The sequence below is a fragment of the Paroedura picta genome, chromosome 8 (genome assembly GCF_049243985.1).
Source record: "Paroedura picta isolate Pp20150507F chromosome 8, Ppicta_v3.0, whole genome shotgun sequence".
Taxonomy (NCBI): Eukaryota; Metazoa; Chordata; class Lepidosauria; order Squamata; family Gekkonidae; genus Paroedura; species Paroedura picta.
In genome coordinates this window covers 96,648,405-96,666,603 of record NC_135376.1, presented here as the reverse complement: position 1 = coordinate 96,666,603, position 18,199 = coordinate 96,648,405, and the positions used below count along the sequence as shown (strand labels likewise).

The following is an 18,199-nucleotide window of genomic DNA, read 5'->3' as shown; positions in this document are numbered from 1 at the left end:
GCTGAAACATTGGAGGGGAGGGAATGATTTGAAGGGTAGCCTTGCCGGTTTGATGATCTTTTGGACTTCGGTTTCTCAAAAAAAGGCACAAATAAAGTTGTCTGAGTAACTAGCTAACTCAGAATCCAACTCAGATGTCTCTGTTTCAATTAGGGATGGGCGCCTCAGTGATCACCAAGGTGGCAAGTAGGAGGCCAGCACCACAGTATGGAGAACAGGGGAGGCAGCATATAGGAGGCCAGTGCCATGGCATATAGAGCAGGGGAGGTGGCACATAGGAGGCCAGCACCACGATGTGGAGAGCAGGGGAGGCAGCGCATAGGAGGCCAGCACCACAGTGTGGAGAGCAGGGGAGGCAGCGCATAGGAGGCCAGCACCACAGCGCAGAGAGCAAGGGAGCCAGCACATAGGAGGCCAGCACCACGACGTGGAATGCAGGGGAGGCAGCACATAGGAGGCCAGTGCCACAGCGCCGAGAGCAAGGGAGGCCGCACATAGGAGTCCAGCACCACAGTTTGGAGAGCAGGGGAGGCAGCACATCGGAGGCCAGCACCACGATGTGGAGAGCAGGGGAGGCAGCGCATAGGAGGCCAGCGCCATGGCATGGAGAGCAGGGGAGGTGGCACATAGGAGGCCAGCACCACGACGTGGAGAGCAGGGGAGGCAGCACATAGGAGGCCAGCACCACGGTGTGGAGAGCAGGGGAGGCAGCACATAGGAGGCCAGTACCATGGCGTGGAGAGCAGGGGAGGCAGCACATAGGAGGCCAGCACCACGATGTGGAGAGCAGGGGAGGCAGCGCATAGGAGGCCAGTGCCACGGCACAGAGAGCAAGGGAGGCAGCACATAGGAGTCCAGCACCACGGTGTGCAGAGCAGGGGAGCCAGCGCATAGGAGGCCAGCGGCATGGCATGGAGAGCAGGGGTGACAGCTGCTGCCCCTGCTCTCCACGCCATGGCACTGGCCTCCTATGCGCTGCCTCGGCCTTCGGTGATCACCAAGGCGGCTGAACCGAGCCTAGACACACATCCCTAGTTTCAATAGTTGTAAGTTGTAAATGCCCGCCTTCCATATAGGCCCTCTGAAGAGCTCTGTGGTCCGCAAACTCTAATCTGTTGATGTTCCCCAGCCCTAATGAGGTGTACCTCGGCCTTTTCAGCCCTGGCTCCAGCCTGGCAGAATGAGTTGCTGGCAGCAATGGGGGCCTTTACGGAACCAGAGTTCTGAAGGGCCTGCCAAGTGGCGCTGTTCCGCCGGGCATTTGGTTGAGGTCTGGGCTGCACTTCAACTGTCCACCGGGGTCCTCCTGCGTGACCCCATTTTGGGGGTTACTGTCGGATGAGTATTGCCTCTTCGAGCCAGGCTTTCCTGAGATGCATCCCAGTTTGCTCGCCTGGCTCATTGGACTGTTCACCTAAAACAAAGCAAGTTAAAGCAGGAGTTAGGAAACTGGTTTTAATTGCATTTTAGAATTTTCACTCAGATGTTTTTGTAATCTGTATTCTTTATACTAAGAGCCTTTTGTGGCGCAGAGTGGTAAGGCAGCAGAAATGTTGTCTGAAAGCTCTGCCCATGAGGCTGGGAGTTCAATCCCAGCAGCTGGCTCAAGGTTGACTCAGCCTTCCATCCTTCCGAGGTCGGTAAAATGAGTACCCAGCTTGCTGCTGGGGATAAACGGTCATGACTGGGGAAGGCACTGGCAAACCACCCCGTATTGAGTCTGCCATGAAAATGCTAGAGGGCGTCACCCCAAGGGTCAGACATGACCCGGTGCTTGCACAGGGGATACCTTTACCTTTACTATTCTTTATACTGCTGTATAAAGAACCATTTTTGGAGGGGTTTGCAAGGCAAGAGGTGAGCAGAGGTGGGTGCTGCCTCCAGGCTGGTTGTCTGTGGCTCAGTGGCAGGGCACCTGCTCGGCCTGCAGAGGGTCCCAGGTCCAATGCCTGGACTCTCCAGGAAAAAGGATCAGGCAGGAGGGGATGGGAAATGCCTCGGCCTGAGACCCTGCAGAGCCACTGCCAGACAGAGTAGACAAAACTGACATCGACAGACTGAGGGCCTGATTCTGTCTAAGGCGGCAGCTTCACAAGACTCCACCTGACTTCCTCTGCGTAGCAGCCCTGGTCTTCCCTTGGTAGTCTCCCAGCCCTGCTCGGCTTCCAGTGTCTGGTAAGCTCAGGCGGAAAGGTCTATCATCTTTTCTCAGTCAGGTTTCTCATTGAATAAGGAGGGGAGAATGCTCTCTTGCGAGCGCAGGATTATTTATGTGTGGCTCTTCTCCCTTGTAGATTCTGGAAGTGCTCTTGGTTTTCAGACTGCCGCGGCAACTCCATCCCTCACCCTCCATACTGCTCGTGTTGTGATTCTTTATTGTTAATTAGGAAAAGTGGCTACTGGAGGGCAGTTAGGATTAATAAGATCCCCGCAATTGTGCTGACTGCCGAGTAGGAACATTTCATTACCATTTATAGGTTATCACACATCTTTCTTTCCAGTGTCTTCTGCAGCGTTGTTCTTTTTGTTTGTCTGTTTGTTGTCAGATAATTGCATGCTAATGGGCCCCTTCTTTAATTCATCAAAGGGGCTTTTGTACTGAAGCAAAGGTGACAAAACTCCATTTATTTATTGAATTGTAAGCTCTTTAATGTAGGGCATAACAGAAAAAAGACCCACTCGATAGTAATTGCCCACTATTTGTCCATAACTTTCCCCTTTAAAAGTGATGGAATGCAACTCAGAAATGATAAGTTTAGAATATAGTCGGCGTTGAATGGGATGCCTTCTGTGTCCTGAAGGCTCAGCCGATACACTTTGTAGCTGTGCCAGCATCAAGCCCTGTGGTGACAGACGGCTCTGGCTAGCCCCATCCCATCAGATCTTGGAAGCAAAACAGGGGGAGTCCTTGGATGGGGGACCCCCAAGGAAGAGGCAGGCAATGGCAAACCACCTCTGGCCTTGAAACCCCTGCACAGTCTCCCTAAGTCCACTGGGACTTGATGGCTTTATATATATATACCAGTAATAATGCCTATTGTGGGGAAAAACTGGGGTGTCAGGGAAGGCAGTTAGCTGACATGCCGAGGAAACTGGCCCTGGGGCTGCCCCCATACTGGTCAAGGCTTGGTCGGGGAGGGGTGAGTCCACTCCTCTAGAGCCCTGGTTCAGCTCCTTGATCCAGACTTGCTGCCCGGGGCCAAGGCCTGTCCGGGCTTGGGTGCCTGATGAAGGGGATCGGGTGGACAGCTCTTGGGGGGTGGGGGTGTCTCAGGTGGGCATGCCCCCCCAGCCCTCCTCTGCCTTTCCAGCACCCACATTGGCAAGGGGGCATGAGAGGGCCATGGCACTCCGCAGACTCATCCTGGGCTAGGTAATCCCCGGAGACATCTCAGGCAGCTGTACAGGTGTCAAGGTGCCCTCATGGCCTAACAGCCCCTGGCAGGCATCACTGCCCCTTGTCAGGAGTGGTGTCAGTCGCATCTCCTCACCCTCAGCCACAGTGATGCAGGAACTCCAGGTGGGAAGGAAGCAGTTGCTCCCTGAATGGGGCATATTCGGCCAGTAGGAAAAAAGCTGTCTGGTCTCATCAGAGGTTGCTGGGCAGCTCCCTCAGACTGCCTTTTTCCCATTGGCAGAATACCAATGGAAGAGAGTCATCGGGGCCACAAGACACATTTTATTGTGTAGGAGGAGGAGGAGGATCTTATATGCCACTTTTTCTCCACCAGGAGGAGTCTCAAGGCGGCTTCCCTTTCCTCTCCCCACCACAGACACCCTGTGAGGGAGGTGAGGCTGAGAGAGCCCTGCTATCACTGCTTGGTCAGAACAGCTCTATCAATGCTGTGGCGACTCCAAGGTCACCCGGCTGGCTGCATGTGGAAGGGGGAGCAGGAATCAAACTGGCTCACCAGATTAGAAGTCTGTACTCCTAACCACTACCCCCAGCTGGCTCTTAACTGGAAAGATAGGCCACAAATGAATTACACCCTTCACATGCAGTTCTCCACTGAGTAGAAAGGCGAACACCCCTTCCTGCCTCTGGATAGAAAAGAATGCACCACCTGGTGTAGTTTTGGTGCACCCAATCTGGACCTGCTATTTGCCCCGTTCCACCAGAGCCTGTCTGCTTGGTATCAAGCAGAGAAGCGTGCATAGAAGCAGGGCCATCCTGTGCTGCCTGGCATTTAAGACCTCAGTCCCAAGTTTCAAATGTAGTCAAACATGCAACAGATGTCCCTATTTAAAGCTCCTTTAATAGCCTGTTCGCTTTCAGAGTCTGCTCGGTCATAGAATCATAGAGTTGGAAGGGGCCATACAGGATCAGCCCAAAGCAGGATCGGCCCAAAGCATCCTAAAGTCACCTCTAGGTTGGGTGGAACAGCACTCTTGTGCTAAAGGGATCTGTGAGGGGTGCAGAATGTCAGTGGGTACATTGTTGCGGGTTTGGACTTGAGTTGAGGCCCATGTTCAGACCTTCCCTGGGTCTCAGCTCTGAACAGCTCTAGATGGGATTGGCAAAGGTCTGATTCCGAAGGGTGCTGTAGTCAGGTTAAGGATGCCAATGCAGCCTAGAAATGGTTGGTAAATGGGCCTCCCTGACTCACAGGGTGGCCACCACTGTGGAGGGTCAACCTTCATGCTGCTGAGGACACATTCTTGGCTTGCAGGCTCCCCCTCCACGAATGATGTCTTTTTCCTTCCCTTCTCAGGTCGTCAGCCGGGTGGCCGCCCAACAGGGCTTTGATTTGGACCTCGGATACAGACTGCTGGCCGTTTGTGCGGCGAACAGGGACAAATTCACACCCAAATCAGCTGGTAGGAAATGCTGGTTTTCTTTCTAAGCACTGGTTCCTTGGTGGTGAGACTCTGGATAAGAGATGGTGATGGGCTTTGTCCTTAGTTCAGGGATGGCTAGGCCCCTGCTATGTTTTTCAGCATCACTTGTTCAAGCCGCTCCAAAACAAGGGCACCTAGCATGCATCATCCTGTTCTTCTCCATGCCAGCAGCTCAGTGAAATGCCATACGGGTACTTTGACAGGGGATGTTGGACCCAGGCTGAATGGAGAGAAAAACAGAAGTGAGTTCACCCAGTTTTTTCTCCCCCAAGGGAGTAGGGGGGATTGCCCTCTTTTTGGGTACAGACTGCTAGCTCATAAAAGGAGGAGAAATATCCTGTCTGAATTCAGATAGCAAAGTTCTCTGCAAGATCCAACCCAATGATCTGGATTTTTGCATTGCCAAAGCTGAATGTAGTTTTGTGGATCAGCATGCCATGCCAGCAGGCAGAAAGCTGGAAATATCTGCAGGAGTACAATGGTGCGTTTCGTTCCTAATAAAGAGGTGATTATAAAGCTGTGGGAGTGGCTGTTCAGGGAACCTGCCATTGGCCATGTTTAGCTCTCCTCTTCAATGATTGGGCAGTGCTTTGGCACCAAGGACTTTGGGAGATCAAGGATGGTGTGTGAGTGTCTTCACATGCATGTTGTTGTCATTCTCCACTGATGTGTAGGGCAGATACTTGGCTTTTCTCCCTTCTGCTGACTCTCCCCTCCTGCCCCCGCTGTTGTTCTCCCCTCCTGCCCCCGCCAGTGTAGATCAAGATTAAGGTTGCAAACTCTGGATTGGGGCATTCCTGGAGATTTGAGGATAGAGTTTGGGGAGGAAGCAGGGATCTGGTGATCCATTGTGATTCTGGAAGACCACCTGGCCTCACCTGGAGGCTACTAACCACACTTTGGAGCCATCAAGGGGGAACGGTCAAGAAAGAGGTTGGCACCCTTCTGACAGTCAGGAATGCCTTAGGACTCAATTCTTCAGTTGCCTTAAGCAGGAAGTACTGGACTTTTGGGGTGTTTGCATAATAGGGAAAGCGTCCCTAAAGTGGGTATATCTAGTGGTTCATATTACTAGCAAAGTCTTACTCACTGATTCAGATAGTGGCCTGAATTTCTTTTGATTCGTGTCGCACTCAGAATTTTATAACACAAAGCAGATTGGGCTACAAAGGAAAGGTCAGTGAAACTCTTGGGAGCATTTTCTTCTCTAAACTGTTCTGTGATAAGATGTTGAGCCAGGGCTTTGAAGGTCCCCTCTTCCATAGATCGACTCCCTCCTTGTGAATCCACCGTTTATGTCTTGTGTGATAGATCCATGTTGCTACTGTGACTTTGCTCTCTTGGTTTGCCTGGCACATCTGAAGTGCAGAGCTCTTTTTTTCTCTCTCAGCAGGGAGAAAAGCTTCCTGGGGTGTCCCTGGAGGAGTGAAGGATTTTCAAGTCTTCCTTCCTCCTCCCCCCCCCCCCTTAATAAAGCAGTCCTAAAGGCAGTGTTTGCAAGAGAGAACAAGTTGTTTAAAGCAGTGATACCCAACCTTTTTGTCACCGGGGACCGGTCAACGCTTGACAATTTTACTGAGGCCCGGGGGGGGGTAGTCTTTTGCCGAGGGCCGTCAGTGCCACCTGAGCCCCTGCTCCACTTGTTTTCCCGCTGGTGCACCTGAATTCCCAACCCACCATCTGGGGGGCACTGCCAGCAGCAGCTGCGCAGTGCCAGGCCAAGGGGGCCCCAGCCATGGCGGCCGCTGGAGAGCACCAAAGGTGAGCCGGCAGCAGAGTGGCCAGGCAGCCCCCGAGGCAGCAGCTGGGGAGGAGGATGAGGAGGAGCCGTGGCCCAGTACCAAATTATTCACGGCCCGGTACCAGTCTTCGGACCAAGAATTGGAGACCACTGGTTTAAAGGAACCATGGAAGGAATCATGCAGTGTGGTTGTGTTCCCATTTCTCAAAGGGAAAACAGGTTTCACGATGTAACATCTCTCATTTTCCGTAGCTGTAATAGTCCTGAGGTCAGTTATGTAGCCGTGGGGGAGGGAGGAATTAGTCATTTAAACAGAAACATTTAAAATATGGGTACAGTTGAAATTAAACAGGATCACTTAAAACATTTTGAGAACTTTCCTACTCTCTGCCATCTTGATAATTTACTGTTTAGCAGTCTAGATAGGAGAAAACAACACCCCACCTTAAAAAATGCGTCAACCCTTGATCAGTTTTTTCCCCCTTCACATCAGTGACTTCGTGGGAACAGGACTCTACTTTGCCATCTGAGCTCGCATTATTAGATTCAGTCGTTGTTTTGCCGGCTATCAGGGTTGTCTGTCAGTTGGAAAACTCTTCCTCCAGCTTTCAGGGGTCACATTGAGCGTGGCAGAGACTTCTAGGCACCTCAGTGCAAAACAAAACATCGGAAAGTGAACCTTCCCTACCGCATTTCCATGCTGCCTAAATAGATTGTTCGTTTCTCTTGTGAATTCAAGTTAGATTTCAAACAATAATTGGTTAGAAGATGCCGCAATCACAGCAAATTTGCTGCCAGCAGTATCCTTCCTTCCTTAGTTTTGTAGCACTATATATTTAAAAAATCTATTGAAATAATTGACATTCTTTGTGAATCATCAGCTTGCCTCGATGGGTGGGAGACCCTTTTTTATGAGAGCAAAATTCTCGTAGCTGATTATAGTAATGAAATTTTGGATGAATCGTGTGTTTTGGTCTGTGTGGCTGGCAGAAAAGAATGCAAACTTCATTCACGTGTTCGTTCCAGAACTCTTTACGTTTGGGAACCTGAAAACTGGGTAACTGAGCAACCCATAACATACAGTTTGATATTTTAGGAGTTGCATGTGTCAGGCTTCCGTAAAGTGTGCTATAAATAAGTTCGTGGGAAATTATGAATGATGAATTGCGGAGACAAAATCAGCCACAAACTTACAAGATTTGAGGTTTGGTATGGCAGTTGTGGGCTGTGCTGTTTCTGAACGGCTTGCAAGTGTCTGTGGTTGTTTTGAACTGCCATTGTTCTGTTCCGACCCTCACCCAAGAAAGACAGCCTGAAATGTTTTAATCCATTTTAGAATAGGATCCAGAACAGATATTTTTGCATGGATATACTGCATTGGTACGAGGATGGTGAACAAAATGGTGATTAAATAGCATTTTGAAGGCTCAGTCCCCAAGTGTGCTGCCCCCAAAGTGGAAAACTGATTATGACTTTAGTTAAGGACAGCAACATTTTTGCATGCCACTGAGCCTCTCCTCCAGGCAGAAGGCAATGATGGCAGGCTTCGACATAACTTGCAGCCGGACAAGGATAGGGACCATCACAACATTTCAGAATAGTTAGAGCAGGGGTAGTCAAACTGCAGCCCTCCAGATGTCCATGGACTACAATTCCCAGGAGCCCCCTGCCAGCGAATGCTGGCAGGGGGCTCCTGGGAATTGTAGTCCATGGACGTCTGGAGGGCCGCAGTTTGACTACCCCTGAGTTAGAGCCACTAGAAAGTTCATGGCTGAGATTAAATGGGAACCAATTATTCCTCGTTCAGACTTCACCAATACGAATCTACTCAAACAGTTTTGGGCCCCACCTTTCATCCTGAAGGGCCTAGCTACGCAGTAACTCTTGCCACTAAAGTTATTTTGCATCAGTCAGTTCTCTGGGTCCTTTCACTTGGGACACGATTCTCAGGTGTGTTTTGGGAGGCACCGGGCTCCTGCTAGTCTTGCTGGTGTCCTCTTCTCAAGGGCAGAGATCCCTCCCCAAGGTCTTTGTTACGACTTGTGTTTTGCATTTTTACAGGTATTTGCCCAGGTAAGTGTTGTGCCTGGGAGAAGTGCCTTTAAAATGTACCTGAGACAAACATATGTGTGTGTGTGTGTGTATTTGTGTGTCAGTGTGGCCACAGGCCCTTCCTGAAGAATTCATTCTCCCACAGTTTGATTTAAGTACCTTCATGTTTGCTCGGCTCTTTTATCTCCTCAGAGCAACAATTCCCTTTTGAGGCCATCTGTGCTGCTAATATGGTTTTTTGAAGAGATGCTTTAAAGTCTTCTTTGTTTAGCTTAGCTAATCCTCTGCTATCCCTGTGGTTAATTTGAATGGTTTTGAAGAGACTGCAAAGGGAGAGTCAAGTGATGGGACCAAGTGTTTTGAAGCTGGAGCAACCTCTCATCATAAGGATGCTGTTGTAAAGATGCACCCCCCCCCTTTTTCCTGCTCCGCACGACCTGCTGGTTTAATTATGCATTATTAGCACTACCTCCTTCATTAATAAAATTTATACTTGCTTTAGATGGTCCCCCATGCAAAGATGTTGTGGATTTTTTGGTTTACCAGGGAGTTGCCAAGGCCTAGAGATCAGTTTCCCTGGAGAAAATGGCCACTTGGTAAGGTGGATTCAGTGGCCCTGAACCCCAGTGAAGCCCCTCCCCTCCCCAAACCCAGCCGTCCTCAAGCTCCACCCCCAGAATCTCTGAGTATGTCCCAACCTGGAGCTGGCAACACTACTCCCACCTTGGCCTTTGCATACTTGCGCCGAATATTTATGGTTGTAGCGCTGTTGAAAAATAGAATCCTGCACCTGCAACCAAAAGTGTCCCAGAGCCAGCAGGTGTAGTGGGCAGAGCACTGTGCTCGGATCCTTCGACCCACCATTTTGAATCCACTCTCTGCCCCAATTGCCAGTTGGGTGACCTTGCGGAGGAGGACAATGTTCTTTAGCCACTTAGGGAGAAGAGTTTATAGAAGTAAAGAGATGCCAATACACGCGTCTCTGTGTGGTCAGAAGTCATTACGGCTGATAAGCACAGATTGTGTGGAATTTTTCCTTCTTCCCAGGGGTGCCAGTTCCCCCGGAGAAAATGGCTGCTTTGGGGGGTGGGCTCCATAGCATTACACTCCCCTGAGGTCCCTCCCTGCCCCAGATCCTGCAAACTCCCGGCTCCACCCCTAAAGTCTCCCCTCTTCTCATTGCCCCTGCACTGGCGTAATGTGGAGCGGTGGGCAGACTGCCACTGTTGGACCCAGGAGGGCCTTGCTCGCTCTCCATCTGTCTTTCTGCCCTCCCCCTGCTGCCAGGGATCAGATGCAGCCTTCTGCACCCTGGAGACCAGGGAGGCACAGTTGGCTTTTGTTCCTGACTGCACACAGCAGAGGGACTCGAAATGGCTCTTCAAGTAGGTCATGGGCTTGTTTGTTTCTGGGCCGCAGGATCCGTGCGCTTTCCCTCTCCTCCTTTAGTGCAGTCTCACTGGTGCTGTGCGCTCCTGAGGCTGGGCTAACCAGGCAGGGCTTCTCAGCAGGTCCAAATCAGAGGGCTGTCCGGGACCTCTTTCTCTTGCACGAGTCCCTTCTGGAGAGAAGCCGCTTTGGGGGGGAGCAGAGTGAAGGGGCAGAACTCTGCCATCCCTCTTCCCCCACCCCTCTTGCCCCCGGGCACCCTTGGGACGGGCTGTAAGTCTCTGCCAGGGTCTCCTCTAGACTCTAACCTTGTTCTGTGTGTCGTTGCCTTTCTCCCCTGCTCCCCGCCCACCCACCCCCCCACCCCCAGTGTGGTACAGAGTGGGGGCTTCTAATCTGGCCAGCTGGGTTTGATTCCCCACTCCTTCCCATGTAGCCAACTGGGTGACCTTGGGTTGATCACAGTCCTGATAGTGCTGTTCTGACCGAGCAGTCCTGCCAGACCTCTCTCAGCCTCCCCTCCCTCACAGGGTGTCTGTTGTGGGGAGAGGAAAGGGAAGGCGACAGTTAGCCGCGTTGAGACTCCTTCGGGTAGACAAAAGCGGCATATGAAAACCAATTCTTCTTCTTCTTCTTCTTCTTCTTCTTCTTCTTCTTCTTCTTCTTCTTCTTCTTCTTCATGGGACTGCACCTTTGGGCAGGGCCTTGTGTGGGGTTTCCCCCAGGGCATCTTTTAGATTTGGGTCCAGTCCTACGAGGACTCACACTTGAGCAATCCTAGTGTGACTTGGCCTAACACCAAGAGTTACTTGCACACCCCCTGGTTCTTTTATTTCCTCCTTTGTAACGTCAGCAGCGAAAATTCCTGCATTTCTCCCCAATTGAGATGAGTTTTGGCTACTGCTCAGCACCACTCATTTCGGAACGGTCAGGGGCCACAAGAACTAGCTCCCCCCAGCAGCCTTTCAGTTTCTTAAGTATGCAGAGGCACCCTTGTAAAAAGAAAATGGGCATCTATCACTCGATGGATCCATCTTCCTTTCAGCACTTCTGTCAAAGGTGCATGTTTGGGAGTGTTGAAGGAAAGAAGGACAAAAACTAGGGAAAGCTGAAGCATTTGTGCACAATAGTTGAATGGGATGCAGCTCTAGTCTGCATTGCTTTGCTCTTGGCAGGAGACCGAGTGAGGGGGGGGGATGCTGGGAGGGACTCTTGGGGGAGATCACATGGAAAGCTTAGTCAGGAAAAAGACATTGTTCGATATCTCTGCAGGCAGAAGGGGGCAAAGGGGGGGTGACCGTTGGACGAGGAGCTGCAGAGAGAAAGTACCTTTGTGGATGCTGCAGCAAATTAATCTTCCAGCCCACCTGGACAGGCGATGCAGCGTGAAATCTTTGGTAGTGGGAACAACTGCAGTCTCGTCGTTTCCTTCAGTCCTAACCAACATATCAACCTTATTTACATAGATGTATATGTATATGTATATACACACATACATAATTACACAAGATTCAGCAGACTAAATTTATTATCACTAATTGCGCAGTAGCACTAAGGATGAGAAATTTAGTGCTACTGCGATACAGGTAGGGATGCCTGCTCCGGGTTGAGAAATATCCGGAGATTTGGGGGGTGAAGCCTGAGTAGGGCAGGGCTTTGGGATGGCTGGCACCACAGCTGAATCCACAGAGTCCAACTTCCAAAGTGGCCATGTTCTCCAGGTGAACTGGTCTCTGTCACTGAGAGATCAAATGTGATCACAGGAGATCTCCAGCCACCACCTGGAGGTTGGCAACCCTAGGCACAGCCCTTTCTGGCCTGTACTATTAAGTGGGGGAATCACCCATTTGAATGTTTTTGGGGGGGGGGGATCTGTTCCTTTTCTTTGTGGTTAGAGAGCTGCCATGTGAGGGAGAAGTGTTTTCGTCTAGCTTCTTCTCCAGGGCAACAGCTTTCCATGTGCCAAAAGCAGTGTTTACTTCCAAATGTGTGACTCTTCTCCTGCTATATGAAACAGCAAACGCCAGGAAGAGCCTCTGCTTATTGCTGTGCATGTAAATTAGCCACTGATGTGTAATATGTCAAGACTGTTCGTTGCCCTCTGGCGTATCAGATCTGTTCTCAATGGGACAAAACTTGAGGGTTTTTTTTTCAAAGATAAATCAAATATTGCAACTGGGCTGCTTTGTTTATTCAAGTTGTTTGGTTCCTAAGCTACTCAGAGTGTCTCTGGGGAGAGAGCATAAAGAGCAGAATTGCCTGCCTTTGTGCTTGACTAGGTCTCTGTGGGTTTTCTGTTTTTGTTTGCCATGTTAATTTTCCAGCACGGCCCAATTTAATATACTGAGTTACGTTGGCTGTCAAAAAGGAGGGCATCCACACCCTGAAGGTGAGAGGAAGACACGAAAGAAACAACACTGTGTTTTTGTCCCAAATGCCAAATTGTGACAGGGATCGATTTCAGCCCAGAGATACTCGAGTTTTGTCGGAATCCAGATTTGAATGCCAGACTTCTTCCCGGAGCCTCAGATCTGCACGAGGGGTGGAATGCTCGCCGTTACAGGAGAGCCAGCCGAGCACTTATCATTGACTTGAAACCCATAGATGTTGTCTGGGGAAATGACTGCGACCCCAAGCATCAAGCCCTAATGCACAGAAAGCCAATACCTATTGAGTTCTATTAGCGCCCTTCCCTTTGGACCTGTGGCATGGACCCGTGAGGATGTCATTCAACCCCTTTCTGCCGCTTCTCTTTCATGATTAGGAAACAAGGGGGATTCAGTGCCTAGATGAGGGGACCGGTGGAGACTAAGGGCATTTCCGCACATCGGTATAAAGAGCGTTACACCAGCTGAATGGCGTAGCGCTAAATATTATTGCACCTCCTGGCCACTCCTCACCTTTTTGCTGACTCTGCAAGTGCTGCTGGAAATGGCAGAAAAGAGCAACGCAGTTTATACATGACTTTCCCTTACCACCATTGCAACTGAAGGAGGTCGGACAGCACAAATAAGCTGTGATGCTCTTCCAAAGAAGCACGTCCAAATTGGTGCGTCTCCACAGGTTTCTTATCATTAATGAGGAGGTTGATGCTGTTCCCAGTCCCAAGCTTGTTTGCACAGGTCTGTATGCAATGGGGTTTCTCAATGAAGAAATGGTGCGTAGCAGCACAGTCTTCAGTATCACTGCCACGATCCCACAGGGTTTTCAGAGGGTCCCTATTATATATATTGCATTTCCATAGAGGGGAGAGATGGTGGTCATGAATTGGTTTGAAGGCAACATGGTCACTGGGCCAGCACTGGCTAAGCTGCTTTGGTCCTAGACAGACCAGAAGCAGGAGGCAAGGTAGGGAGCTGAGCTGCTTTCAGGTATCATGGAGAACCAAAGTTGATTCCTTGGGAGCATGAATCAGATGGTTGCCAGGATTGTGATTCTAAGCAGGGTTGGCCACAGCCACTACTTGGATGGGAGACTGCCAATGAAGACGGGGTTTGCAGCGCAGAGGAAGGCAAAGGCAACTCACCTCTGCGGCTCTCCTGCCTGGAACACCCAGAAGGGCCACCAGGAATCCGCTGTAACTGGACAGCATGTTTTGCTTTTTGCAATTCTTACCTGCCATTAAAATGTGGCTAACAATCACAATTGCTGGGGGGACAACAAATTTCAACTTGTTAAAGTGCCTGCATTCAGACATCGTGACACAGTGGATTAGATGGCTTCACTTTCAGCATGTCCCATGACCCCAGCAATTAATAGAGTTCTTGCCTATAATAAACAAACTTCAGTTTGTTCTGAAGTTCAAGATCAAGCCTTGAAAGAGGAAGGATTAGAAGAGGAGAAGGTCAACTGTGAGATTGCAAGAAACATAGGAGGAAGAGAAGGTAGAGTGAGAAAAAATGCATGTGGCCATGGAAGGATGAAGATCTTAAACTGATTTGAAATAACCAACCAAATCTGTGCCTGCAGGTATCTGGTTAAATGCTGGTGGCTTTGCCATGCAAAGTGACTCTCTCTAAGAATACTTGGATGCAACCTGATTATCAAGCACAGAGTAGGGTGTAAGCCTGGGTATAACCATTACACCACATTCTCTAAGGGTTTAGACAGATTTGTGGAGGTCAGAGTCATCAGTGGCTAGGAGGCAACTTCAGGGGAGTGGGACATAATGAAACAAATAACATAAACAAATACCATTCAAGAATTTTTGCCTCCCACCTTAGTAGTAGTAGTAGTAGTAGTAGTAGTAGTAGTAGTAGTAGTAGTAGTAGTAGTAGTAGTAGTAGTACTTGTTGGTTATAATAAGGGAAATCTTATGGAGTTTTAATGTGTTTTACTTTTTATTGTTGTAAACTACCATGAGCCCACCAGGGAATGGCGGTATATAAATTCATATAATTTATATAAATAATTTTTTAAAAATGGAACATGGGTGTGCATCGTCATTATAGATGTAGCCAGGGCAGAGTGATTTCTCAGGAAGTAGATGGACATTAAATCATTTGGGTGGCAGAAGTCAATGAATATGGCATCCAGATTTCACAGTGTTTGTATAGACCAGGTGTCCTCAAAATTTTTGAGCCTGAAGGCACCTTTGGAATTTTGGCACAATGTGGTGAGTTGAGCAAGAAAATGGCTGTAGCAGGAAGCAGAGCCAGCCACAAAATGGTTGCTGTAGCGTCTCTTCAGTCCCGCGGTTTAGATCCTTGTGTGGTAGTGGAAGCTGCTGCCAAAGCAGTATTTTTAAAAATGTGCATGACCAATCAGATCTCCAGTGGGCAATCAGAAGCCTTGCAGGTCAAAATCCCTATCTGGCCCCACCCACTTTGTAAAATAAACTTGGTGAGCACCAGGAAAGGTGGCAACGGGTGCCATGGTGCCAACAGGCACCCCACTGGGGACCACTGGAATAGAAATTCCTAATCCATTCAATAAAACGGGGAACAGGCTTCCCAAATCCCAGTACTTGATCCACAAGGCCATTGCTTCGCCTAAGTGCCACAATTGAATATTAACAAGCCGGAGCAACACATAATAAAATGCTTTCTCTATTTTCAAGAAAAAGGAAATAAATCATTGCTGCATGAATTTCACATTGGAGGAGACACATTTCTTGGAGAATGTTTTCCAAAGTCAACTGTTAACATGATTCCAAGTCACCGCCATGAATTTCCATCAGAGAATCCAAGGCCTAGTTTAAAGGACCAATTGATCTAATGCAAGCCCCACCAGCCTTCCTGGATCTAAATATAGATAAGAAGCCATATTTTATTCATTTCCGAATTCATTTTGGAGAGCCTTTGGCATACCAGGCAGCTCTCTGGGGACCTTATCCTGAGTTTTGAATAACTGAACAAAAAGTGAGACAGTTGGTTTCTTGCATGATGAGCGCCCCAAAATTAAATTTGTCTCATTCTCTTCAAAGATCCTGGCCTTTCTGTCATAGGGGAGGAGGGAAAAACCAAATTGTATTATTTAATGTGTTGGCTGCAGAAGCAATTCCATTAACCCAACTCCCCCTCCCCCCCCCAAAAAAGAAAAAAACACAGCAGCTTCTAGGATCTCTATATGAACAAAATGATTTGTTGCTGTTCTAAAATGAGATTGGTAAATGTAAATTGTTGGGAATTTGTAACGGTTGTTGCTTCCCACTGGGAAATATCGAGCATGGCCTTGAAATACAAAGCGGCAATGTGAAAAGAATATTTTCAATAGACAGCTGGGGTGTCTCTGTGAGATTGCTTTCCCAAATGGAACTTTCCCCCAATAATAAGTGCTTGTGAGAGCCTTGAAGCTTCCAGAGTGGCTTGGCCACACCATGCATCCCTTTGACAGACCCAGTTTGTGCTGTGTCAGTGGAGGCTTCAACTGGGCTTAGCAGACCACCAGGGGTGCAGATTCCAAATGCTGATTTCCCCGACGACAGCACATCTGTCGTGGGTTTGTATCATGCCTCATACCAGGCCGGAGATGAGGACCCAGCCCGGAAAAGATAGCCCAGAATTGACTAAAGACCTGTCCCCGGACAAGGCAGCTGCGGATCCTGCATGGGTTTTCCCTGGAGAGGACTATAAGCTTTTCAGGGAGCAATTACTCTGCATGGCAAGAATGTTAGACCTTAATGTTTCTACTTCTGATTCGAGACCTAAGGATGAGATATTGCATAGGCTAGATTCAGACACTCCAACAGTTATAGCCTTATCAGTTGTTCACGGGCTGGAGGACCTCACAATTCCAGTCTGGACTAAACCTGCCTCTGCACAACCAACTGATAGACCCACCATCCTTGAAATTTTCCCCATCTAGAATAGTTTTGGACCCCAATTGGTATTTATTTTCTCCCCATGATAGTTTCTGAGTTTCTCCTAGCCCAAGACGTACTTCTTCCCATTCTCCCCCCGCCCCGCCCCCCAAATCAGTAGACACTCTTTGGATGTCAAAATAGTGATACTTTATTATGTAGACAGGACTAAGGATTTTAGGAGATCTAACTCTCTCCTTGTTTGTTACTGGGGCCCTCATAAAGGGCAAAAGGCGTCATCACAGCCCATCTCCAGGTGGTTGGTCTCAGCAGTGAAAGCTGCTTCCAGGGCAGCTAAGTTGGCATGTCCCTTGGATCTTCGAGCTCACTCTCTTAGAGCGCAGGCGACATCCTCAGCTTTCTCCAGGAATGTTCCTCTGCAGGACATTTTTAGGGCAGCAACCTGGGGATAGGAAGACACCTTTGTGAGACACCATGCTCTGGATGTGAAGGCCAGGACGGATGCATGTTTCAGGACCGCCGTGTTGCATTCTCTGTTCACCTGAGGTCTCGATAGGATATTTGAGCACTAAAGTCCCAATGTGGGGCTGCACATCAAGCGGAAGATGAAAACCGAGCTGCTTACTTGTAACTGTTGTTCATTTAGGTCTTGTGTGCAGACACACATTCCCTCCCGCCTACCCTGCTCGAGCCCTTGGAGGTGTGTTTAGGGGTTAATTTATGGGTTAGTTTATGGGTTACTTTGGACTTGCGGTAGTGATACGAATCTGAGGAGGGTAGGTGCTCTGCCCCTAGGTCATGTGCCTGCTCTGCGGGAAAAACCAGGCATGCGTGGTTGAAGGGCAGAGTGCCCTCTAGTGGAGCTTTACTATGGAAGAGTTTTCCACAGCAGGCCTGCACAGGCGCAGTCCCAGTGTGTGCCTGCATACAAGATGTCAATGAACAACAGTTACAGGTAAGCAACTCTGTTTATTCCCAGATGAGTATCGCTCTTCCATTACCATGCAAATGATACAGTTCTGCTTCATTGGTTTTTGTACTTGATTAAATGATGGAAGATCTGCTTATGGTAATAGAACTGTATTTACTGTTGCAACCCATTGTGGCTGTTTATAATAGTTTGCTTATCCAATTCCTGAATAGGTTGTCTTTTTGCTGTGGTCCACCATCTGCCCACTCCTAACTAGAGAACATTGACAAAGGCCGCCTCACTGCAACACCCTGGTGTAAAATGCAAGCTAAAATGCAAATTCCTGGTTCCACATGATGTCATGGTCAAGCCTGGCCCGACTCAGGCCCCTGTTTGCCCCGGAGCAGGGGAACGCAGATATATCCATGTTCCCTTTGGTGCCCCTGGCACCAATGGGGCCCATGTCAAGCCTGGGCCATTTGGAAGAAAAGCATCAGGTTGTCCTGGCCCAGCTCCTCCCCATCTGTGGCTGTGAATATGGCATCCCGGAGGGGTCAAAAAATGGCCCAAGCAGGTTTAATGATCCTTCTCTGATGGTAATTCTTATCTCTGCTGGACCGTGGGCCCTGGCCAGATCAGCCAGGACTTTGAGTGGCAGCCTCCCTCACTGCTAGAGACTGGCAGAGAGAAATATTTTAATGAAAAGATTTAAAGAGGGGTCGCCATCTTAAACAAGACGCATTCATCCTGCTATTCCTCTATTAATATTGCATAAATAAATAAATTGAGCACTCCCCGGCTTTAGCTTATTAAAGAACCGGTAGCATATTTTTCTTCTCAAAGAGGAGATGCGAAGGACAATATGATCATCTCCTTACACGAGAAGCCTTCTCGTGGGGCCTTCTGTAAGCCTCCTAAATGAATTGGGACAGATTGTTAAGCTTTTAAGCATTGTTCACTGCTTAAATAATGCTGTAAATTTGCCCTGATGTACTGGCCGGGGGGG

At 49.1% G+C, this 18,199-nt stretch overlaps 1 protein-coding gene across 10 annotated transcripts in view; it reads left to right on the top strand.

The window, feature by feature from the left end:
• The window catches only part of ZMIZ1 (zinc finger MIZ-type containing 1), a 410,316-nt gene that overhangs the window by 237,165 nt on the left and 154,952 nt on the right, over positions 1-18,199 (top strand). For all 10 annotated transcript variants that reach the window (XM_077350898.1, XM_077350892.1, XM_077350896.1 and 7 more), the window contains one exon: positions 4,713-4,818. In XM_077350898.1, coding sequence (XP_077207013.1) covers positions 4,713-4,818 — 106 coding nt within the window. The remainder of the gene's footprint in view (positions 1-4,712; positions 4,819-18,199) is intronic.